This window comes from Salvelinus fontinalis, chromosome 16 (assembly GCF_029448725.1).
Source record: "Salvelinus fontinalis isolate EN_2023a chromosome 16, ASM2944872v1, whole genome shotgun sequence".
In the NCBI taxonomy this organism is placed as follows: domain Eukaryota; kingdom Metazoa; phylum Chordata; class Actinopteri; order Salmoniformes; family Salmonidae; genus Salvelinus; species Salvelinus fontinalis.
In genome coordinates this window covers 27212911-27239262 of record NC_074680.1, presented here as the reverse complement: position 1 = coordinate 27239262, position 26352 = coordinate 27212911, and the positions used below count along the sequence as shown (strand labels likewise).

Below are 26352 nucleotides of genomic sequence, written 5' to 3'. Positions count from 1 at the left end.
TTATTTTACTGTTATTTTACCAGGTAAGTTGACTGAGAACACGTTCTCATTTGCAGCAACGACCTGGGGAATAGTTACAGGGGAGAGGAGGGGGATGAATGAGCCAATTGTAAACTGGGGATTATTAGGTGACCATGATGGTTTGAGGGCCAGATTGGGAATTTAAGAACGGTCCACCACCCAAAGGACATCCAGTCAACTTGACACAACTGTGGGACGCATTGGAGTCAACATTGTTCAACAGGGATGCTGGCCCATTTCAACACAAAGTCCTGATGAATTGAGGCTGTTCTAGGGGCAAAAGGGGTGTTCAACTCAATATTAGGAAGGTGTTCTTAATGTTTTGTACACTGTATATTGGGCTGTTTAAAGACTGAACATGTTAGGGAGAACAAATACATCAAATACACTTTTAATATTTTATTGAAACATACATGTATAATGTATACACACATTTTACTTGCACCAGGTTTTCATAAAATATTGACATGATCTGTCACAGTTCACCTTAAAACATAGTGAACATTATGCAGCAGAAAGAAAGTTTTCATCTGCAAAGTCAAAGCAGTTGCTGGTAAGTATTTTACTAATACAGGTTTACTTTGTAGTGTTATATACAGCAGTAGTTATTGGACATGTTTGCTACTGGACATATATCGGCTATGATTGCACGAGGAGCAGTAATACAGCAAAGTTTAATTTTGTACAGATTGCAACAGCATTTTAAATATTTGTACAGTTAACAAGAAAATTACAAACAGTATTAAGCATTATGTGTGTCTTGCACCAAGAGCTATATCCCTACAAATGAAAGATTAATGGGTTGAAGGTCTTTGATATACCTGACATGCTTAGACGCTCTAATAATAACATTGACTGGTTGCTGAATACAGCAACAAGCTAAACCTCTGAAGGTCCTGTACACGGTTGATCGAACAATGATAATTTAGTGCGCCACCGTAGACAACACAAATAACACAGAGTTCACCAACAGTCAGAAACACAAGTCACTCACTCTGATTCAACACAACTGGCCATCCTACGCAAGGCCACACATCTACCAAGGCAGCACTTTTAAACATTAACACCATACATACAATAGTATTCGTGTATCAAATGCAAGACTTACTCAGTGAGAACACTATCGTCTCCCCCCTCTGAGCTTTACTTGCCTCCTGAGTTGTTTCAAATTGGACACCTCCCTTTAACATGGATGGATATGTACAACTCTGTAGACAACATCCAAGCAACAGATCTCCAATACAGTATCTGCAGTTAAAGTGTTCTGTGCAAAGTATGAGGGGGAAAGCTTTGGCTAAGTCATTTCAACCATCTATTGTTATAAGCCTTGTGAGGGAAAATGTCTTATTCACTTGTCCTACAGTAGAATGTACTGGAAACACATTTCCAGATAGAATGAGTTGCAGTTTAACATTTACCTTTTGGATCTCCACCCAAGTCCAGGATCCCCACTGTCATTCCTGCAACCAATTTTTTCAAATATTCCACTGTACTTTACAGTGCACTCCATGACCAAAGTTCTCTAAATACCTTACTAGTCGCATTGCTTTTAAATACTCGACACACTCAAAGGTAGCCAAATAAGACTGCATTTCAGGTCAGACAGCCCTAAGGAAGCGAAAATGTAAACGCTTGCTTTGCAAAAATAAAGTCATCTCACTAATTATGGGTTAAACATACAGTAGAAATAGCTGTCCTTGTAAAAAATATAGTGATTTCTTTGTCAACAGTTCTTGGATTATTTGCAGGAGATTGAGGGAGGGAGGGGAGGGGTAGGCTGGAGGAGCGTGGCAGTGCTGCTGAGCAGGAGGGAGGGGCTAGTCAGGGGTCGGTGGCAGAGGAGATGCCCCAAGTAACAGGCTGTCCCTCTCAGTGCCTGCAGACAGTTAGGATAGCTGCCCTTAGTGGATGTTGAGGTTGTTAAAGTGATCAAATGTGGCTCCCAAGGCCCAACTTGTCTCAACGTTGTTCACCTTCTTGGCGAGCTGTGGAGCAGAACAAAAAACAATGTTTGTTAAGTTTTGACTTATTAACGTCTTGGTGCCTGTCCCCTACCTTTGTGCCCAGTGACCTGTTCCTGTCTCACCTGCAGCATTGTGTTGTCCTTGAAGCCAAAGCCCTCCTTCAACAGGCAGGTGATATATGTCATATCCATGCAGAGGAAGGGACTGATGGGACGGTACTTGGTCATCTTGTTGCACACTGAAAACAAATCAGGTAGGCACTACATTAACAACAAATCACAAAGGGCAGAGAGCACTGTGATATAAATATTATGTATTCACCTTATTTGGTGGATATTTAACAAGAATTTACTTAACAGTAACATAGTTCTGTCCTGCTAATGCTGAGTTTTATGACGACAGCACGCGTGGGCATATTTTGAGACATCTTGTATCATGTCTCATGTGGGGTCAAGCAGCAGACAACCTCTAACCTGTACACCACATAATAGAAAGCTGGTCATCTTGTTTGGTTTATTTTGTTTGTTTAGCTGACTGAGAAAGGGGGTGTGAGAAGAGTCAAGTGCTGAGGGTCTGCACATGTTGGTGATTCTGGGGATCGGTGGCAGAGCCAACAGACTAGCTGTACACAGTGTGTCTCAGGCTCAGCCCCCAGGTCAGGTTGGTGTTGTGTGGCTGTCAGGTACGAGAGAGCGAGCTCACAGCTGCCCAGGTCAACTGCCTGCCAACCTGCCCAACGCCTGACGTGTTCATCAAGGCCATATGACTGTTTTCGCAATGCAAACAGACTTTACATAACACACCAACTTGTTCCTGCTAGCTGAAAATCTAGCACAGGCATTTATTGTGCCACGCGCTCTAACAGATTTACCCAGGCTATATGTCAATCTAACGTGCCAGAGCACTTTCCACATCAGATTACTGTAAATGTGTTAAGTAGCTAAATGTCAATGTGTATGTCAAATATCAACATATTTGTTAATGCTCTGAGAACAGTTATGAATCAGACATTTCATCTGATGGTCCTTGGTTATATTGGAAATGGCAGACGAAAGTGCCAATGTTCCAGGTTAGGTTACAGTAGTGCCAAGATGTTTGGGCACAAACAAGGTTGAGTGTTTGTGTAAGGTAGAACAGCGTGTATTTTTACAGCAGGATTTTGTGGTGAGGAACTGATGTTTTGTAAGGCCCGTGAGATTGTTGAGTCTAACATGCAAATAAGCACCAACATTTCTTGTTTGTACACTGTGTACTGCATCAATATAGTCACCATGTTTCTGAGGGGAAAAGCCTAGCACTCACCTTCTTTGGCTCTCTTCTTGAAATCCCTGACTTCTACCATACCACCGCGACTGCCATCTGGAAAACAAAACATTTATACTTATTCTCATCTGCAACAACAGCTGTCATTTCAGTTTTCTAAGCAAATCCTAAAAACTACAGTTAAATGTATATGAGGAGAAAATAACTAAACATTTTATTCATTTTTTTACTTTAATCCTTTCATATCATTATGGGGTTTAACTGGATGCTTTCTGAATGGTGGTTTTGTATCTGGTCTGTCTACTCACCGATGAGGCCTGACTCCACAGCTCTGTCGAAGTAGTAGGAGAAGGCATAGAAGATGCTGCTGCCCTTCACCTCAAACGGCTGGTGCACGATGCCTTTCACCACCCTCATCACCTCATAGTAACACAGCTTGTAACCTGCATAGCCTGGAGACACACACAGATAACATCAAAATAATCATTAGTATCTATCACAAACTCTACTGAATCTTCAAGGCAAGTATCATAAAAGTATAGAGTTACGTCAGCTTCATGACAACATAACTCAAGTCAATTGTTAACAAGTCCGAATAATTTTAAATTGGCACCAACAATAAAAGGTTTATTTTTAAATGAGAGTAAAATAACTGAGTTTGCTGCATGCTTGTGGTGCAATGCACTGGGAGAACCCGGAGCCTCTTTATGATGTCAAAATGGGGTTGAGGCTATGGGCTCTCCAGGACTCTACACTAGAAAAACCCCAAAAGGATACTTTCACAGCACCCTGGGATTGGTTTGTTGGTTACAACCGGGGAAACCAAGTGCTGACAAGACTAGCACACGCCTGTTGGGTTATCTATTTTTACCACATAATTGTAAGCGGTCAACATCAAGCCTCTCCTTACACAGAAAAAATTACAGCTCAGGGACTAACCCAGTATCTTTTGTCTACATGACCGTGGTATGGGAGTGTTGCATTATTTACGGAGTTAACTCACAATTTTCCTTTCATTTAAACACAAGGCTTGCTCTATTATAACTGTTTAAAGTCTGCATGCAAAGAGAAAGAATGACAAAACATGCATTCTGCACTGTCCAGTGGGAAAATGTTCTCAACTCAGACTGAACTAAACTCTAACATTGCGCTCTGAGACTGAATAATTTATTTCTAGTTTCGAGGATTATAAAAAATGTAATATTATCAAAAGTGTATGTTTAATCTTGTGCTTACCGTCAGGAATTCCACTAACTTTGTAGGTGATTCCACCAAAAGTCCAGTCCTCTCTGAATTTCTTGGGTAGACAGGAACTTGTGAAAACTTTCCAATCCAGACCTGAAAGAGTAAACCAGATTGGTTATTGCATTGTCCCCAACGAGGATGACAGTTAAATAGTGTGTCTGATTTATAGAAATCTAGTGTGTCTTGCAGCATTATACAAATGTATTTATCCAGCCTGAACAGATGACTGCAGTTGCCTAGCTTGAATAGCTAAGCAAATACTGTATGACAATTCAAATTACCATCAGCCCCCAAAGCCCCAAGAGTTGCCAATCGAGCGGCTACAAGTCCATTTCCAAGGTAGCTGAATGAGGACAGATATTCAGAATACATTCATGACAATGCCAAGGTATTGTGAGTATGCTATTTTCATTGCATGCCATGATATACAATGAGTATACAAAACATTAAGAACATGTGCTCTTTCCATGACGTAGGTGATTCCAGGTGAAAGCTATGATCCCTTATTGATGTCACTTGTTAAATCCACTTCAATCAGTGTAGATGAAGGGGAGGAGACAGGTTAAAGAAGGATTTTTAAGCTTTGAGACAATTGAGGCACGGATTGTGTATGTGTGCCATTAAGAGGGTGAATGGTCAAGACAAAATATTTAAGTGCCTTTGAACGGGGTATGGTAGGTGCCAGGCGCAACGGTGTGTCAAGAACCGCAACGTTGCTGGGTTTATCACGCTCAACAGTTTCCTGTGTGTATCAAGAATGGTCCACCCAAATGGCATCCCGCCAACTTGACACAACAGTGTCAACATGTTGGAGTCAACATGGGCCAGCATCCCTGTGGAACGCTTGACACCTTGTAGAGTCCATGCTCCAACAAATTGAGGCTGTTCTGGGGGCAAAAGGAAAATGTACAACTTGTAGTGTGTTTGAGTTTTAAAAAGGCTTCTGAAGTTTGTAATTTCCACTTTGAAATTTCCGACTTGATTTTCCTTTACGAAAAATGTATCAACCCCTACAAATATTTCCATGAACTATAATCCACATAATAATTCACATTTCCTGTTACAGCATGATTAATTTCCTACAAAATGAAGATCTGTACTATAAATTCTGCACCAATGCTTGTTTACCCACCTGTGAGTATAGAGTTGTAGAGTGTGGTTGAACATGTTGATGTTGGCAATGTAACTGGCTGGGGCAGTGAAAACTGTTTTCTATGGGTACAGAGAGAGGGGTTGAGTAATGTCTAATTAAATAGCAATGGTTATCTAAATCTTCATAAAACATCAGTGGAGTTCAGTTAAACATTTACCTTTGATTTTGGAAGGAAAGTGATCTGGGTAGATCCTCCACCCAAGTCCAGGATCCCCACTGTCTTCCTGGTTTTGGCATACAAGTGACCTAAAGCAAACAGATGGAAAGTCAAACACATAGAATTGGAAATAGAACACTATAGACAGGATGCTATTCATCATCAACATTATAAACAGAAAGTAGAACATACAGGTACTGTACATTGACCACATACTGCATTTAGAATTCATTCATTTTCCAACCACCCGCTTGAGACAAAGACAGGCATTCTAATAGATACAGTTGAAGTCGGAGGTTTACATACACCATAGCCAAATACATTTAAACTCAGTTTTCCACAATTCCTGACATTTAAATCGTAGTAAATATTCCCTGTCTTAGGTCAGTTAGGATCACCCCTTTATTTTAAGAATGTGAATAATAGCATAGAGAATGATTTATTTCAGCTTTTATTTCTTTCATCACATTCCCAGTGGATCAGAAGTTTACATACACTCAATTAGTATTTGGTAGCATTGCCTTTAAATTGTTTAACTTGGGTCAAACGTTTCGGGTAGCCTTCCACGAGCTTCCCACAATAAGTTGGGTGAATTTTGGCCCATTCCTCCTGACAGAGCTGGTGTAACTGAGTCAGGTTTGTAGGCATCCTTGCTCGCACACGCTTTTTCAGTTCTGCCCACAAATTTTCTATGGGATTGAGGCAGGGCTTTGTGATGGCCACTCTAATACCTTGACTTTGTTGTCCTTAAGCCATTTTGCCTTAAGCCATTGTCCATTTGGAAGACCCATTTGCGACCAAGCTTTAACTTCCGGACAAATGTCTTGAGATGTTGCTTCAATATATCCACATAATTTTCCTCCTCATGATGCCATCTATTTGGTGAAGTGCACCAGACCCTCCTGCAGCAAAGCACCCCCACAACATGATGCTGCCACCCCCGTGCTTCACGGTTGGGATGGTGTTCTTCAGCTTGCAAGCATCCCCATTTTTCCTCTAAACATAACGATGGTCATTATGGCAAAACAGTTATATTTTTGTTTCATCAGACCAGAGGACAGTTCTCCAAAAAGTACCATCTTTGTCCCCATGTGTAGTTGCAAACCGTAGTCTGGCTTCTTCCTTGCTGAGCGGCCTTTCAGGTTATGTCGATATAGGACTCGTCTTACTGCGGATATAGATACTTTTGTACCTTGTACAAGGTCCTTTGCTGTTGTTCTGGGATTGATTTGCACTTTTCGCACCAAATACGCTAATCTCTAGGGGCCAGAACGCATCTCCTTCCTGAGCGGTATGACGGTTGTGTGGTCCCATGGTGTTTATACTTGCGTCCTATTGTTTGTACAGATGAACATGGTACCTTCAGGCATTTAGAAATTGCTCCCAAGGATGAACCATACTTGTGAAGGTCTAGAATGTTTTCTCTGAGGTCTTGGCTGATTTCTTTTGATTTTCCCATTATGTCAAGCAAAGAGGCACTGAGTTTGAAGGTAGGCCTTGAAATACATCCACAGGTACACCTCCAATTGACTCAAATTATGTCAATTAGCCTAACAGAAGCTTCTAAAGCCATTACATAATTTTCTGGAATTTTCCAAGCTGTTTAAAGACACAGTCAACTTAGTGTATGTAAACTTCTGACCCACTGGAATTGTGATACAGTGAATTATAAGTGAAATAATCTGTCTGTAAAAAATTGTTGGAAACATTACTTGTGTCATGCACAAAGTAGATGTCCTAACCGACCTGCAAAAACTATAGTTTGTTAACAAGAAATGTGTGGTGTGGTTGAAAACTAGTTTTAATGACTCCAACCTAAGTGTATGTCAACTTCCGACTTCAACTGTATACAGTACCAGTCAAAAGTTTGGACACACCTACTCATTCAAGGGTTTTTCTTTATTTTTATGATTTTCTACATTGTAGAAAAATAGTGAACACATGAAAACTATAAAATAACACATATGGAATCACGTAGTAACCAAAAAAGTGTTCTTTTTTTATATTTGAGATTCTTCAAAGTAGCCACCTTTTGCCTTGACAGCTTTGCGCACTCTTGGCATTCTCTCAACCAGCATCACCTGGAATGCTTTTCCAACAGTCTTGTAGTAGTTCCCACATATGCTGAGCACTTGTTGGCTGCTTTTCCTTCCCTCTGCAGTCCAACTCCTCACAAACCATCTCAATTGGGTTAAAGTCGGGTGATTGTGGAGGCCAGGTCATCTGATGCAGCACTCCATCACTCTCCTTCTTGATCAAATAGCCCTTACACAGCCTGGAGGTGTGTTGGGTCATTGTCCTGTTGAAAAACAAATTATAGTCCCACTAAGCGCAAACCAGATGGGATGGCGTGTCACTGCAGTATGCTGTGGTAGCCATGATGGTTAAGTGTGCCTTGAATTCTAAATAAATAAAGACAGTGTCACCAGCAACGAACCATCACACCTCCTCCACCATGCTTCATTGTGGGAACCACACATGCGGAGATCATCCGTTCACCTACTCTGTGTCTCACAAAGACACGACGGTTGGAACCAAAAATCTCAAATTTGGACTCATCAGACCAAAAGACAGATTTACACTGGTCTAATGTCCATTGCTCGTGTTTCTTGGCCCAAGCAAGTCTGTTCTTTTTGTTGGTGTCCTTTAGTAGTGGTTTCTTTGCAGCAATTCGACCATGAAGGCCTGATTCACGCAGTCACCTCTGAACAGTTGATGTTGAGATGTGTCTGTTACTTTAACTCTGTGAAAAATGTATTTGGGCTGCAATTTCTGACGCTGGAAACTCTAATGAACTTATCCTCTGCAGCAGAGGTAACTCTGAGTCTTCCTTTCCTGTGGCGGTCCTCATAAGCGCAAGTTTCATTATAGCGCTTGATGGTTTTTGTCACTGCAAACTTTCAAAGTTCTTGAAATTTTCCGCATTGACTGACCATGTCTTAAAGTAATGATGTACTGTCGTTTCTCTTTGCTTATTTGAGCTGGTCTTGCCATAATATGGACTTGGTCTTTTACCAAATAGTGCTATCTTCTGTATACCATCCATACCTTGTCACAACACAACCGATTGGCTCAAACGCATTAAGAAGGAAAGAAATTCCACAAATGTACTTTTAACAAGGCACACCTGTTAATTAAAATGCATTCCAGGTGACTACCTCATGAAGCTGGTTGAGAGAATGCCAAGAGTGTGCAAAGCTGTCATCAAGACAAAGATTTGTTTAACACGGCGGCTATCATTTTGGGCATAGGATAGGTTTTAAAATAAATGTTACACTAACTCTGTGTAAAAAGTGAGGGAATTTTGCATCCCATCGTGACCAGATGGTGGCCAACATTCAAGACAGTCAGACAGGAGACTTTCACTGCTCTGCAACTGTGTACAGTGTTTAAACCTCAGAAATGACCCCCCTGACCATTAACACCACCTTAACAAAACATGAGCAATGTCTTACCTGTCAAAAAGTTCACTGTTACCCAGGCCAGGACTCCTACAAGAGAGAGTAGATGGAGAGTGTATGAGTAAAACATTCACTCGAGCCAAATCATATGCAATTGTTGCCTTTGTAATCGTGTTGTTGGAAGTTACTGATACATATTGCCATTTGAACACATGCAGTTCAGAGTGTCAGTTAAGATATTGGAGGTTATACTAGTTTTCATTCATTTAGCAGCTGTTACATTAGCAATATTTGTCTGACATGGATAGACCAACCCAGGTCATTACTACTGTCTCAGAGCTCATGTTATGGCTCTCATAAAGTGAGGCTAATGAATTGCACATCTGATGAAACAGAAGTTGGTGCGGGTGTCTTAATGAGTGATGTGGAGGATCACTTAATATTGAGTGTGGGAAGGACAACCCAGACAAGGTTATTTAATTGCTCTATGAGGTAGCGATAGAGCTCTTATAAACACATGTTACGAGGACAGTGTTGGGAGATACCAACCACCTGGTTTGACAATACTGCAGCGTTTAGCTAATCTAAGCAATTTCTACAGTTTTCCTCTTTATCAACATACCCACAATACCACAGTGCCATAAAAGAAAATGAAAGACAAATGTTTGTGGCACCAACAAAGTGACATACCTTCATTTGTTCCATTCATTATGGAGACACTGTTGTTCGGTACAAAGAAGGGGGACTCGTCAAAGACTTCCCGAACCTACGGAGACAATTTATGATGACAGTGCATATTAATAAAGATCATGCTGAATAAAGACAATAAGAAAATAAAAATAGATACTTATCTCAAGACTCAGGAATTGTTATTTTTTTATTTTTATTTATTTAACCTTTATTTAACCAGGTAGGCAAATTGAGAACACGTTCTCATTTACAATTGCGACCTGGCCAAGATAAAGCAAAGCAGTTCGACACATACAACAACACATAGTTACACATGGAGTAAAAACAAACATATAATACAGTGAAAAAGATAAAAAAATAAGTCTATATACAATGTGAGCAAGTGAGGTGAGATAAGGGAGGTGAAGGCAAACAGATATATGTATAAATAAATAAAAATATAAAAAGGCCATGGAGGCGAAGTGAGTACAACACAGCAAGTAAAATAAAAACTAAAAAAAACACTGGAATGGTTGGTTTGCATTGGAAGAAAGTGCAAAGTAGAGACAGAAATAATGGGGTGCAAAGGAGCAAAATAAATTAATAAATAAATACAGTAGGTAAAGAGGTAGTTGTTTGGGCTAAATTGTAGATGGGTTATGTACAGGTGCAGTAATCTATGAGCTGCTCTGACAGCTGGTGCTTAAAGCTAGTGAGGGAGATAGGTGTTTCCAGTTTCAGAGATTTTTGTAGTTCGTTCCAGTCATTGGCAGCAGAGAACTGGAAGGAGAGGCGTCCAAAGGAAGAATTGGTTTTGGGGGTGACTAGAGAGATATACCTGCTGGAGCGCGTGCTACGGGTAGGTGCTGCTATGGTGACCAGCGAGCTGAGATAAGGGGGGACTTTACCTAGCAGGGTCTTGTAGATGACCTGGAACCAATGGGTTTGGCGACGAGTATGAAGCGAGGGCCAGCCAACGAGAGTGTACAGGTCGCAGTGGTGGGTAGTATATGGGGCTTTGGTGACAAAACGGATGGCACTGTGATAGACTGCATCCAATTTATTGAGTAGGGTTTTGGAGGCTATTTTGTAAATGACATCAACGAAGTCGAGGATTGGTAGGATGGTCAGTTTTACAAGGGTATGTTTGGCAGCATGAGTAAAGGATGCTTTGTTGCGGAATAGGAAGCCAATTCTAGATTTGACTTTGGATTGGAGATGTTTGATGTGGGTCTGGAAGGAGAGTTTACAGTCTAACCAGACACCTAGGTATTTGTAGTTGTCCACATATTCTAAGTCAGAGCCGTCCAAAGTAGTGATGTTGGACAGGCGGGCAGGAGCAGGCAGCGATCGGTTGAAGAGCATGCATTTGGTTTTACTTGTATTTAAGAGCAGTTGGAGGCCACGGAAGGAGAGTTGTATGGCATTGAAGCTCGCCTGGAGGGTTGTTAACACAGTGTCAAAAGAAGGGCCAGAAGTATACAGAATAGTGTCGTCTGCGTAGAGGTGGATCAGAGAATCACCAGCAGCAAGAGCGACATCATTGATGTAAACAGAGAAGAGAGTCGGTCCAAGAATTGAACCCTGTGGCACCCCCATAGAGACTGCCAGAGGCCCGGACAACAGACCCTCCGATTTGACACACTGAACTCTATCAGAGAAGTAGTTGGTGAACCAGGCGAGGCAATCATTAGAGAAACCAAGGCACATTTGTCTGAGAATGACAGAATGCAAAACCACAAGCATGGCTAGAGTAGCAGCACTAATTTAATAATTCAAATGACATATTCCACTACTCCAGACAACCCCAAAACAGCAGTTTTTTGCACAGTGATTGCCACCTCGAAGTGGGTAGACTTTCCCCCACAGTTTTTCAAGAACACTTGTAAGCACTTAGCAGTTTCATGTCCCGATCCTTGGCAGGACGGGTCATCCCTGTGCCAAACTAACTGAGGGGAGAGAAAACGTGCCTCACCTCATCCAGCAGAGCATTAGCCTTCTCCTCGGGCAGGAGGCGGAGCCCGGCTGTGGCTTTCAGGACCACCGGGGTCTGCTTCCACTCATCCTCTGGCACCGTCTTCTTGGCCACCTTCAGCAGTGCTCTGATCGTGTTCCCACCCTGAATGGGATAAAAGGCATTAACAGATGAGCAGGGTCTCCACTGGAACACACTCAAATCACAGCCGTGACCAAAAGGGCTGATATAGATATTTCAACAGTGAATGAAGTATATACCGGCATTAACGTATTCAGTTGATTAAAGGGTTATGTTTGTCCACATAGGACTTCACATCGTCTGGTTTTTAAGATGTAGATCCCAAGACAATAAAGATCAGACTTAGTGACAGCTTCAGCAGAATCATTTCATGTAATTACATGGTCTACATCGCAAAGCCTAAATGAGAAAATGATAGACATGATACATACCTCTTCAGGCTTATCTTTATAGGCAGACAGACCAGGCTTCACCGCATGATACATCTCATTGTCCAGAACTGGCAGCTCAACTAAAAAGACAAAAAGTAGATGGGGAGAATGCATTCAATTTTCAAACAAGATATAAATATATGAAATGTGTGAAATAACAGAACTCTTCTGTATTAATGTGTGCTTTGAAATTTGCTTTGTTGCCTCAATCACTCCATTGCTAGGCTTTACAATCACTGATGTTTCAAGTAAAGTAAATACAAAAACAGCATATCAAAGTCCATTATTAGAGGTTCGTTTTTAGGGATTTCGGCCACACTAACAGATGATTAAAACTACAACTCAGCTGTCTCTTGGTTCGGTCTTGCCCATGATTGCTCTCTCCCCATGCTGACGGCACATGTTCGTCTTTACACCACAGAGCGAATGACCCAACATCAAACATATACTCTCTGGGAGACAGCTGAATGTAAACCCCTATTGGCTCCTGGGACTAAGCTAAGGCTGAGAGATACTGAATGAGATGCACAGAAAAAGAGAGAGAAAACACTCACCTGGGTCTTTCTGGATAAATGTGTAGATGTGGATCCGGGTGCCTGTGCTCCCAGCATCGAACATGATCCCATAGAAAGTGCGGCTGAGGTTGACAGGATGGGAGACCTCAAGCAAGACCTCAGGCAAGACTTTGGGCACGACTTCGAGCAGGAGGTTTTCGGGCAGGAGGTTTTCCATGTTAGCAGAGTGTTCGTGGTGGACTGTCTGGCGGGGATGGTAGGTTGCCTCCGCTTGGAAGTTCCAAGCCAGAACCGACATGGACATTACTGTCAGGAGAAGCATCTGAAGAGCCATCTTTTTTTTTTTACACCCAAAGAAACACTGATGCTTTTGTAAAATCTATAACACTTTCCTCTATGGATATACAGTAAGAGTCAAACTGTGCCTTATTCAAGATAGTCTTCTTCAGAGGAGCAGCACAAAATGCAGTGGCAGCAGCTTGCAGAGGTGATGAGACAACCGGAGAGGCAGAGACAGTGTGGGTAGCAACGCACATTCAGGACTGTCTGGTCATCTGTTAACAGTATATAAAGACATAAGGTCTTGGCGCTGGGCCACACCATGACAGGTCATCCACCAATCCTGTTGCGTTCCATCTATGTTCCTTCAAGAGTCCCTCTTCTGAAAGAGCTGGATACTGACTATCTGCTTACCAGCAGCAATTATTTTTCTCTCTCTTCATCTTTCGTGGGCAAACTGGAGCCAAAAATCCCCCTAAGTGAAGAAAGAGGATATATCAAGACATCAAAATGACTGGCTTGTAGAAATTTGAAGCAATTGTCTTAAAATACATTTTACATTTTATTGGTGTATTTAATTAAGACTTACAGGCAAGCTTGTCGATTACTACATTTCCTTCCCTGCACAAGTAGCCTATTACTCATATTCGTCTTAATTTCTTGTATTTCCCGTCTTGACTTGGGCTGTCAGGTAAGTTGGTAGTAACCTGACAGCCCAAGGCAAGACAGGCAATACACCTTTCTCTGGATATGTACAAGTCATTTTTTTGTGTGTATCACATTCCGAACCAATAATGACATGTGTGAAAATTACCACATAAAAACATATGCTGCAGACCTTTAAACCCAACCAACCTTTCACAAGAGATGTGCTGATGCAACTTGCACTCCAACTGGCATAAATGCTGAAAGAAGGAAAGCAATAATCTCACTCCCACTCATCCCTGTGCTAACCACAAGCTTTCCTAGGAAAGAATATTTAAAGGCACGTTTCACAGGCGAAACCATGAAAAGCATGAGTAGCTGTTTTCAGTTTTAGCTGGGTGGTTGGCAAGGTGTCTAACAAGTCTATCAGCAAAAATATTCTAATGTACTGTAATGTTCAGAGTTTCTGGTTTCTAGGAGGGAGGGAGGCAATAACAATGTACTTCTGCAGCTCAGCAAAGAGGCCCTGCTAACTCAGAGACCTCATATGAACTTAGCTTTGCACCAGAGTGGGATTTCCTTCACTCAGTCCCCATGAGAAGCTGCAGCAACAGTAAACAAAGACAGGGCTGAAACAGGTAGAATTTGTATATTTCTAGAGACTGCAGACTTGCTGAACTGGTATCACCCAACTCTGCTCCTGCTAACAGGTTCACCACACAGTCACACACAGGGTGAGTGAAGCACAAACTGTGGTGGCATGTGTCACCCAGCTCAGCTGAGGGGGTGTGATTAAGCCGGAATGGGGGCGGCCAGCGGTCCTGCAGCAGGACTTGAGAAGGGCAGAGAGAAGGTCCACAGAGAGGGCATGAGGAAAGGATGGGGCTTGGCACTAGCATGCCATTCCAATCCCAGGACACTCCGCTGCACAGCGCACTGTTCTAACACTGTAATTTGGACTAAAAATATTGCACTTTCTTTCCTCCTTCCTTTTTGTCTAAATACTGTGGCTACTTTTTTCCAATCCTGTGGTTCACCATTATGGTCCATTTCCCCAATCAAAGCATGCATGTGCAGGACCTCTCATTGACTTTGTGTCAATTTAAAGGTCCAATGCAGCTGTTTTATCTCATTATTAAATCATTTCTGTGTAACAATTAAGTACCTTACTGTGATTATTTTTGACAATTTTAACTGAAAACAAACAAAATAGCTTCTTAGCAAAGAAAAAAATGTCAGTGGGGGAGGGGAAAACGGAACATTTGCTGTTATTGGCAGAGGTTTGGAATTCTTTATTGGTTTATTAACTCATTCACCGCATGGTGATGTCACTATGGAAGGCCAAAACTCCATCCCACTAAAACAGGCTGAAATTTCAGGCAGTCTTTTCAAAACAGCTACACTGAAAGGGCATCATAATTTTCACAATTTCACAGTATTATTCCAGTGTGTGGAAATATATACATTACCAGTCAAAAGTTTGAACAAAACCTACTCATTCAAGGGTTTTTCTATTTTGACAATTTTTTACATTGTAGAATATTAGTGAAGACATCAAAACTATGAAATAGCACATATGGAATCATGAGGTAACCAAAAAAGAGTTAAACAAATCAAAACAGATTTTAGATTCTTCAAAGTAGCCACCCTTTGCCTTGATGACAGCTTTGCACACTCTTGGCATTCTCTCAACCAGCTTCATGATGTAGTCACCTGGAATGCATTTCAATTAACAGGAGTGCCTTGTTAAAAGTGAATTTGTGGAATTTCTTTCCTTCTTAATGTGTTTGAGACAAATCAGTTATGTTGTGACAACTTGCAGACATGTTTACGTGCTGCTGTGCGTTTTGTTGCCAACCTTACTTTGCTACCTGACAACTTTACGGTTTTTACTTTTTAATTACCGTTTATATTTTTTGTTTTTCCCTCACTCAACTTTTTTTCATTCAACTTTTTCACTCCGGACGTTTTATCTGGACATGGTTCATCAGGACTTCCAACAGCCGAAGCTAAGTAGTAACATTAACATGATGCCTTCTAATTGCAGTCGCTGTACTCATAATATACAGGAGAACGATCGCCTTACGGCGAGGATAGCTGTGCTGCAAGCCCAGCTTCAGACGCAATCGTTAGGCAAGGGTAAATTCAGTGCAGGAAAGGATGAAACAGCGTCTGTGCCACCAGTAAGTACAGATAGTAACATTAGTATAAATCCCCTCGCACGGTCCCCGCAGCCAGACAACTTTCTCATGGCTTCTGGAGGGAAATGCTGTAGGATTGCTCAACCGGTGTCGCTCATTCAGCCGACAGAAACTTTCAACCGGTTCTCCCCATTGAGCAGCGAGTCGGAGTCAGAGGCCGAGCCTTCTCTGGTCTCTACTCCTCCCGTTACGGGGTCTGAGACGCCGAAGGCTCCCACCATTAGCTCTCACAAATTGAAAACCCTAGTCATTGGCGACTCCATTACCCGCAGTATTAGACTTAAAACGAATCATCCAGCGATCATACACTGTTTACCAGGTGGCAGGGCTACCAACGTTAAGGCTAATCTGAAGATGGTGCTGGCTAAAAAGCTACAACTGGTGAGTGTAGAGAGTATAGAGATATTGTTATCCACGTCGGCACCAACGATGTTAGGATGAAACAGTCAGAGGTCACCAAGCGCAACATAGCTTCAGCGTGTAAATCAGCTAGAAACATGTGTCGGCATCGAGTAATTGTCTCTGGCCCCCTCCCAGTTAGGGGGAGTGACGAGCTCTACAGCAGAGTCTCACAACTCAATCGCTGGTTGAAAACTGTTTTCTGCCCCTACCAAAAGATAGAATTTGTAGATAATTGGCCCTCTTTCTGGGACTCACCCACAAACAGGACCAAGCCTGGCCTGTTGAGGAGTGACGGACTCCATCCTAGCTGGAGGGGTGATCTCATCTTATCTAAGAACATAGACAGGGTTCTAAGTCCCCTAGCTCCACAATGAAATAGGGTGCAGGCCAGGGGTCTGCCACTAGCACAGTCAGTGTAGTCAGCTCAGCTATCCCCATTGAGACCGTGTCTGTGCCTCGACCTAGGTTGGGCAAAACTAAACATGGCGGTGTTCGCCTTAGCAATCTCACTAGAATAAAGACCTCCTCCATTCCTGCCATTATTGAAAGAGATCGTGATACCTCACATCTCAAAATAGGGCTACTTAATGTTAGATCCCTCACTTCAAAGGCAGTTATAGTCAATGAACTAATCACTGATCATAATCTTGATGTGATTGGCCTGACTGAAACATGGCTTAAGCCTGATGAATTTACTGTGTTAAATGAGGCCTCACCTCCTGGTTACACTAGTGACCCTATCCCCCGTGCATCCCGCAAAGGCGGAGGTGTTGCTAACATTTACGATAGCAAATTTCAATTTACAAAAAAAAAGAAAGACGTTTTTATCTTTTGAGCTTCTAGTCATGAAATCTATGCAGCCTACTCAATCACTTTTTATAGCTACTGTTTACAGGCCTCCTGGGCCATATACAGCGTTCCTCACGGAGTTCCCTGAATTCGTATTGGACCTTGTAGTCATAGCAGATAATGTTCTAATTTTTGGTGACTTTAATATTCACATGGAAAAGTCCACAGACCCACTGCAAAAGGCTTTCGGAGCCATCATCAACTCAGTGGGTTTTGTCCAACATGTCTCTGGACCTACTCACTGCCACAGTCATACGCTGGACCTAGTTTTGTCCCATGGAATAAATGTTGTGGATCTTAATGTTTTTCCTCATAACCCTGGACTATCGGACCACCATTTTATTACGTTTGCAATCGCAACAAATAATTTGCTCAGACCTCAACCAAGGAGCATCAAAAGTCGTGCTATAAATTCTCAGACAACCTAAAGATTCCTTGATAACCTTCCAGACTCCCTCTGCCTACCCAAGGACGTCAGAGGACAAAAAATCAGTTAACCACCTAACTGAGGAACTCAATTTAACCTTGCGCAATACCCTAGATGCAGCTGCACCCCTAAAAACTAAAAACATTTGTCATAAGAAACTAGCTCCCTGGTATACAGAAAATACCCGAGCTCTGAAGCAAGCGTCCAGAAAATTGGATCGGAAATGGCGCCACACTAAACTGGAAGTCTTCCGACTAGCTTGGAAAGACAGTACCGTGCAGTATCGAAGAGCCCTCACTGCTGCTCGATCATCCTATTTTCCAACTTAATTGAGGAAAATAAGAACAATCCTAAATTTATTTTTGATACTGTCGCAAAGCTAACTAAAAAGCAGCATTCCCCAACAGAGGATGGCTTTCACTTCAGCAGTAATAAATTCTTTCAGGAAAAGATCATGATCATTAGAAAGCAAATTATGTACTCCTCTTTAAATCTGCATATTCCTGAGTCTGCACAACTCTGCCAGGACCTAGGATCAAGGGAGACACTCAAGTGTTTTAGTACTATATCTCTTAACACAGTGATGAAAATAATCATGGCCTCTAAACCTTCAAGCTGCATACTGGACCCTATTCCAACTAAACTACTGAAAGAGCTGCTTCCTGTGTTTGGCCCTCCTATGTTGAACATAATAAACGGCTCTCTATTCACCGGATGTGTACCAAACTCACTAAAAGTGTCAGAAATAAAGCCTCTCTTGAAAAAGCCAAACCTTGACCCAGAAAATATAAAAACTAATCGGCCTATATCAAATCTTCCGTTCCTCTTTAAATTGTTTGTAAAAGCTGTTGCGCAGCAACTCACCGCCTTCCTGAAGACAAACAATGTATACGAAATGCTTCAGTCTGGTTTTAGACCCCATCATAGCACTGAGACTGCACTTGTGAAGGTGGTAAATGACCTTTTAATGGCGTCAGACTGAGGCTCTGCATCTGTCCTCGTGCTCCTAGACCTTAGTGCTGCTTTTGATACCATCGATCACCACATTCTTTTGGAGAGATTGGAAACCCAAATTGGTCTACATGGACAAGTTCTGGCCTGGTTTAGATCTTATCTGTCGGAAAGATATCAATTTGTCTCTGTGAATGGTTTGTCCTCTGACAAATCAACTGTAAATGTTGGTGTTCCACAAGGTTCCGTTTTAGGACCACTATTGTTTTCACTATATATTTTACCTCTTGGGGATGTCATTTGAAAACATAATGTTAACTTTCACTGCTACGCGGATGACACAGCTGTACATTTCAATGAAACATGGTGAAGCCCCAAAATTGCCCTCGCTAGAAGCCTGTGTTTCAGTCATAAGGAAGTGGATGGCTGCAAACTTTCTACTTTTAAACTCGGACAAAACAGAGATGTTTGTTCTAGGTCCCAAGAAACAAAGAGGTCTTCTGTTGAATCTGACAATTAATCTTGATGGTTGTACAGTCGTCTCAAATAAAACTGTGAAGGACCTCGGCGTTACTCTGGACCCTGATCTCTCTTTTGACGAACATATCAAGACTGTTTCAAGGACAGCTTTTTTTCCTTCTACGTAACATTGCAAAAATCAGAAACTTTCTGTCCAAAAATGATGCAGAAAAATGTATCCATGCTTTTGTTACTTCTAGGTTAGAATTCTGCAATGCTCTACTTTCTGGCTACCCGGATAAAGCACTAAATAAACTTCAGTTAGTGCTAAATATGGCTGCTAGAATCCTGACTAGAAGCAAAAAAGTTTATCATATTTCTCCAGTGCTAGCCTCCTTACACTGGCTTCCTGTTAAGGCAAGGGTTGATTTCAAGGTTTTACTGCTAACCTACAAAGCATTACATGGGCTTGCTCCTACCTATCTTTACGATTTGGTCCTGCCGTACATACCTACATGTACGCTACGGTCACAAGACGCAGGCCTCCTAATTGTCCCTAGAATTTCTAAGCAAACAGCTGGAGGCAGGGCTTTCTCCTATAGAGCTCCATTTTTATGGAATGGTCTGCCTACCCATGTGAGAGACGCAGACTCGGTCTCAACCTTTAAGTCTTTACTGAAGACTCATCTCTTCAGTAGGTCATATGATTGAGTGTAGTTTGGCAAAGGAGTGTGAAGGTGAACAGAAAGGCTCTGGTGCAACGAACCGCCCTTGCTGTCTCTGCCTGGCCGGTTCCCCTCTCTCCACTGGGATTCTCTGCCTCTAACCCTATTACAGGGGCTGAGTCACTGGCTTACTGGTGCTCTTCCATGCCGTCCCTAGGAGGGGTGCGTTACTTGAGTGGGTTGAGTCGCTGATGTGGTCTTCCTGTCTGGTTTGGTGCCATCCCTTGAGTGGTGCCGTGGCGGAGATCTTTGTGGGCTACACTCGGCCTTGTCTCGGGATGGTAAGTTGTTGGTTGAAGATATCCCTCTAGCGGTGTGGGGGCTGTGCTTTGGCAAAGTGGGTGGGGTTATATCCTGCCTGTTTGGCCCTGTCCGGGGGTATCATCGGATGGGGCCACAGTGTCTCCTGACCCCTCCTGTCTCAGCCTCCAGTATTTATGCTGCAGTATTTTTTTATTTCACCTTTATTTAACCAGGTAGGCTAGTTGAGAACAAGTTCTCATTTACAACTGCGACCTGGCCAAGATAAAGCATAGCAGTGTGAACAGACAACACAGAGTTACACATGGAGTAAACAATAAACAAGTCAATAACACAGTAGGAAAAAAATTATATATAAAAAAAAAATGAGTCTATATACATTGTGTGCAAAAGGCATGAGGTAGGCAAAAAATAAGGCCATAGGAGCAAATAATTACGATTTAGCAGATTAACACTGGAGTGATAAATCATCAGATGATCATGTGCAAGTAGAGATACTGGTGTGCAAAAGAGCAGAAAAGTAAATAAATAAAAACAGTAAGGGGTTGAGGTAGGTAAATCGGGTGAGCTGTTTACAGATGGACTATGTACAGCTGCAGCGATCGGTTAGCTGCTCAGATAGCTGATGTTCAAAGTTGGTGAGGGAAATAAAAGTCTCCAACTTCAGCGATTTTTGCAATTCGTTCCAGTCACAGGCAGCAGAGAACTGGAAGGAAAGGCGGCCAAATGAGGTGTTGGCTTTTGGGATGATCAGTGAGATATACCTGCTGGAGCGCGTGCTACGGGTGGGTGTTGTTTTCGTGACCAGTGAACTGAGATAAGGTGGAGCTTTACCTAGCATGGACTTATAGATGACCTGGAGCCAGTGGGTCTGGCGACGAATATGTAGCGAGGGCCAGTCGACTAGAGCATACAGGTCACAGTGGTGGGTGGTATATGGGGCTTTAGTAACAAAACAGATGGCAATGTGATAGACTGCCTCCAGTTTGCTGAGTAGAGTGTTGGAAGCTATTTTGTAGATGACATCGCCGAAGTCGAGGATCGGTAGGATAGTCAGTGTTACTAGGGTAAGTTTGGCGGCGTGAGTGAAGGAGGCTTTGTTGCGAAATAGAAAGCAGATTCTTGATTTGATTTTGGATTGGAGATGTTTAATATGAGTCTGGAAGGAGAGTTTACAGTCTAGCCAGACACCTAGGTATTTATAAATGTCCACATATTCTAGGTCGGAACCGTCCAGGGTGGTGATGCTAGTCGGGCGGGCGGGTGCAGGGAGCGAACGGTTGAAAAGCATGCATTTGGTTTTACTAGCGTTTAAGAGCAGTTGGAGGCCACGGAAGGAGTGTTTTATGGCATTGAAGCTCGTTTGTAGGTTAGATAGCACAGTGTCCAAGGAAGGGCCAGAAGTATACAGAATGGTGTCGTCTGCGTAGAGGTGGATCAGGGAATCGCCCGCAGCAAGTGCAATATCATTGATATATACAGAGAAAAGAGTCGGCCCGAGAATTGAACCCTGTAGTACCCCCATAGACTGCCAGAGGACCGGACAACATGCCCTCCGATTTGACACACTGAACTCTGTCTGAGAAGTAGTTGGTGAACCAGGCAAGGCAGTCATCAGAAAAACCGAGGCTACTGAGTCTGCCGATAAGAATATGGTGATTGACAGAGGCGAAAGCCTTGGCCAGGTCGATAAAGACGGCTGCACAGTACTGTCTTTTATCGATGGCGGTTATATCGTTTAGTACCTTGAGCGTGGCTGAGGTGCACCCGTGACCGGCTCGGAAACCGGATTGCACAGCGGAGAAGGTACGGTGGGATTCGAGATGATCAGTGATCTGTTTATTAACTTGGCTTTCGAAGACCTTAGATAGGCAGGGCAGGATGGATATAGGTCTGTAACAGTTTGGGTCCAGGGTGTCTCCCCCTTTGAAGAGAGGGATGATCGCGGCAGCTTTCCAATCCTTGGGGATCGCAGACGATATGAAAGAGAGGTTGAACAGGCTGGTAATAGGGGTTGCGACAATGGCGGCGGATAGTTTCAGAAAGAGAGGGTCTAGATTGTCAAGCCCAGCTGATTTGTATGGGTCCAGGTTTTGCAGCTCTTTCAGAACATCTGCCATCTGGATTTGGGTAAAGGAGAAGCTGGGGACGCTTGGGCGAGTAGCTGCGGGGGGGGGGGGGGGGGGGGGGGGGGGCAGAGCTGTTGGCCGAGGTTGGAGTAGCCAGGTGGAAGGCATGGCCAGCCGTTGAGAAATGCTTGTTGAAGTTTTCGATTATCATGGATTTATCGGTGGTGACCGTGTTACCTAGCCTCAGTCCAGTGGGCAGCTGGGAGGAGGTGCTCTTGTTCTCCATGGACTTTACAGTGTCCCAGAAGTTTTTGGAGTTAGAGCTACAGGATGCAAATTTCTGCTTGAAAAAGCTAGCCTTTGCTTTCCTGACTGACTGTGTGTATTGGTTCCTGACTTCCCTGAACAGTTGCATATCGCGGGGACTATTCGATGCTATTGCAGTCCGCCACAGGATGTTTTTGTGCTGGTCGAGGGAAGTCAGGTCTGGAGTGAACCAAGGGCTATATCTGTTCTTAGTTCTGCATTTTTTGAATGGGGCATGCTTATCTAAGATGGTGAGGAAGTTACTTTTAAAGAAGGACCAGGCATCCTCAACTGAAGGGATGAGGTCAATATCCTTCCAGGATACCCGGGCCAGGTCAATTAGAAAGGCCTGCTCGCAGAAGTGTTTTAGGGAGCGTTTGACAGTGATGAGGGGTGGTCGTTTGACCGCGGACCCGTAGCGGATACAGGCAATGAGGCAGTGATCGCTGAGATCCTGATTGAAGACAGCAGAGGTGTATTTGGAGGGCAAGTTGGTCAGGATAATGTCTATGAGGTTGCCCATGTTTACGGATTTAGGGTTGTACCTGGAGGGTTCCTTGATGATTTGTCTGAGATTGAAGACATTTAGCTTAGATTGTAGGACTCCTGGGGTGTTAAGCATATCCCAGTTTAGGTCACCTAACAGAACAAACTCTGAAGCTAGATGGGGGGGCGATCAATTCACAAATGGTGTCCAGGGCACAGCTGGGAGATGAGGGGGGTCGGTAGCAGGCGGCAACAGTGAGAGACTTATTTCTGGAGAGATTCACTTTTAAAATTAGAAGTTCGAACTGTTTGGAAATGGACCTGGAAAGTATGACATTACTTTGCAGGCTATCTCTGCAGTAGATTGCAACTCTTCCCCCTCTGGCAGTTCTATCTTGGCGGAAAATGTTATAGTTGGGTATGGAATCTCAGAATTTTTTGTGGCCTTCCTAAGCCAGGATTCAGACACAGCAAGGACATCAGGGTTGGCAGAGTGTGCTAAAGCAGTGAGTAAAACAAACTTAGGGAAGAGGCTTCTGATGTTAACATGCATGAAACCAAGGCTTTATCGATCACAGAAGTCAACAAATGAGGGTACCTGGGGACATGCAGGGCCTGGGTTAACCTCTACATCACATATGTCAGAGTCAAGGCCCGCGGGCCACATCCGGCCCGCGAGAAGGTTTTTTACGGCCCCTGGGATGATCTTGATTTATTATTAGAACCGGCCCGCAGACCGCAGCAAGCCGGCAGCCCGCAGATCTTTTACACGCACCAATACTACATTTCCCACAATGCAACGGTGACGCACCGAGCAGTAGGCTGCTTCATTTCAATATTTATTGGCACAGCAGTCGTCAGCATCACAGTAAAATTAACTTTCAGATACCCATCAAAAATGGCAAAACGGAAGGTGGACACTGAGAACCGGGGGTTTCAAACAAGGTGGGAGTCGGGGTATATGTTCACGGAGGTAGCTGGAAAACCTGTGTGTCTTCTGTGTGGAGAAAGTGTGGCGGTACTGAAAGAGTATAATCTGAGACGACATTATGAAACGAAACACGCGGACAAAAACAAGAATATGGACATGGAACAAAGGCTACAAAAGGCAGAGGAATTAAAACGAGGCCTCAAATCTCGACAGGCTCTGTTCAAAAAAGCCAAATCACAAGGCCAGGCTGCTGTCAAGGCCAGTTTTATTTTGGCAGAAGAGATCGCTAAATCAGCCCGGCCATTTACGGAGGGGGATTTCATCAAAAACTGCATGATTAAAGTTTGTGACGAAGTTTGCCCAGAAAAAAGGCAACTCTTTTTAAATGTGAGTCTGAGCAGAAACACCATTGCCGAGAGAGTAGACCAGTTGTCCATCAATCTAAAAGAGCAGCTTGTGAAAAAGGGAAAAGATTTCATTGCATATTCCTTGGCTGTGGATGAGAGCACCGACATTTCTGACATTGCCCAGTTGTCAATTTTCATCCGCGGAGTGGACTCCAGCCTAAGCGTGACAGAGGAGTTTTTGGCTTTACGTCCTATGCATGGCACAACTACGGGGCATGATTTGTATGAAGAGGTGTCAAGATGTGTAAATGAGATGGAGCTGCCTTGGGAAAAACTCGTGGGTTTGACAACCGACGGAGCACCTGCGATGTGTGGACACAGGAGCGGACTGGTGGCGAAGATACGGGAAAAGATGCAAGAGGAAAACGCGACAGGTGAGCTGACAGCTTATCATTGTATCATACACCAGGAAGCGTTGTGCGGTAAAGCCTTGAAAATGGAGCATGTAATGAGCATCATCACGCGCACAGTTAACTTTATCAGAGCCAAAGGTTTGAATCACCGCCAGTTCAAGGCATTTCTGACGGAGTTAGAAACGGAGCATGGTGATTTGCCTTATCACACAGAGGTGCGATGGCTAAGCCAGGGAAAGGTGCTTCAAAGATGTTTCGAGCTTCGTGAGGAGATTTGTCTGTTCTTGGACAGCAAAGGGAAAGACACAACACAACTCCGAGACGAAATGTTTCTGTGTGAAATGGCTTTTCTGTGTGACATTACGAGTCATCTGAATGCAATGAACTTGCAGCTGCAGGGTCGGGATCATGTCATCTCTGATATGTACAGTACAGTGAAGGCATTTAAAACCAAACTGACTCTGTGGGAGACGCAGATGCGGAAAGAAAATTTGAGCCACTTTCCCAGCTGCCAGACCATGAAAGAGAAGCTCTCTACCAGTGCGTTCCCGAGCGCACAGTTGGCTGATAAAATAGGTATGCTTGCCGCTGACTTTCGACGCCGATTTGCTGACTTTGAAGCACAAAAAAGCAGGTTGGAACTGCTCGGTAACCCATTTGCTGTTGACGTGGAAAGCTCACCACCAAACCTCCAAATGGAGTTGATTGACCTCCAATGCAATGATGCACTGAGGGCAAAATATGCGGCAGTGGGTGCTGCGGAGTTCGCCCGTTTCCTCCCCGACACAATGCCCCAGCTGCGCATCCAGGCTGCTCAAACGTTGTCTATGTTTGGCAGCACATACCTGTGTGAACAACTGTTTTCTTTGATGAACCTGAACAAAACATCACACAGAAGTCGACTTACTGCTGAACACCTCCACTCAATTCTGAGGATTTCCTCAGCTCAGAGCCTTACCCCGAACATTGATGAACTTGTGGAAAAGATGGGACACCACCAAGTATCACCCTCAACCTCAAACAAGTGAACATTACTGTGCAATCACATATTTAGAGTTTTTACTCAGTTCAAGTTTAAAAGTTAAAGTTTAATATTTGTTTTCACTGCATGTTACTTCTCCTTAAACAAAGTGTTGTTTTTGATTAATAGATTTTTGCACTTTATTTTATTGTATTTCAATCCAATTATATTTTAAAAATATTTCAGTTGAGTGGATGATAGAAAATTGCTATTATTGTTTTTTTCTTTGAAGTAAATTTAGCCCACTTTTGCTAAAATAGAAAATATAGGCTACTGATGGTGCCTTGAATACCGGTTTCTTTCATTTAATGTTCATGTTATGGGGATTTTTATATAAAGGAAATTTATCTTTTGTGTCTGTTGAAAATTAAAGATTACTGACAGAGCCATAAGAAAATATTGCTTTATTTATCTGATCATATTGGAATATATTTGTTAGGTTTTCAGTAGGTTCACTAGACTATATGCGTCATTTAAAATTTTTTCAATGAACATTCGAACAGTCCGGCCCTCGGCTTGTAGCTAAATTTTTTATTTGGCCCTCCGTCCATTTGACTTTGACACCCCTGCTCTACATCATCCGAGGAACAGAGGAGGAGTAGGATGAGGGTGCGGCTAAAAACTATCAAAACTGGTCGCCTTGAGCGTTGGGGACAAAGAATAAAAGGAGCAGATTTCTGGGTGTGGCAGAATAGATTCAGGGCATAATGTGCAGACAGGGGTATGGTGGGGTGCGGGTACAACGGAGGTAAGCCCAGGCACCGG

The 26352-nt window shown here is 43.1% G+C and overlaps 1 protein-coding gene across 1 annotated transcript; it reads right to left on the bottom strand.

Annotated features, from left to right (window-relative positions):
* Positions 1 to 429: 429 nt before the first annotated feature.
* On the bottom strand, positions 430 to 13707 carry LOC129812911 (ectonucleoside triphosphate diphosphohydrolase 5-like). The gene is made up of 13 exons (XM_055864885.1): positions 12855 to 13707; positions 12301 to 12380; positions 11849 to 11992; positions 9895 to 9970; positions 9259 to 9294; positions 5804 to 5892; positions 5626 to 5705; positions 4775 to 4836; positions 4485 to 4586; positions 3557 to 3700; positions 3288 to 3344; positions 2108 to 2223; positions 430 to 2006 (listed from the first exon to the last, which is right to left on the bottom strand). Exons 1-13 carry the CDS (start codon positions 13147 to 13149, stop codon positions 1923 to 1925), a joined length of 1365 nt encoding a protein of 454 aa, XP_055720860.1. The 5' UTR covers positions 13150 to 13707; the 3' UTR covers positions 430 to 1922.
* Positions 13708 to 26352: the final 12645 nt, after the last annotated feature.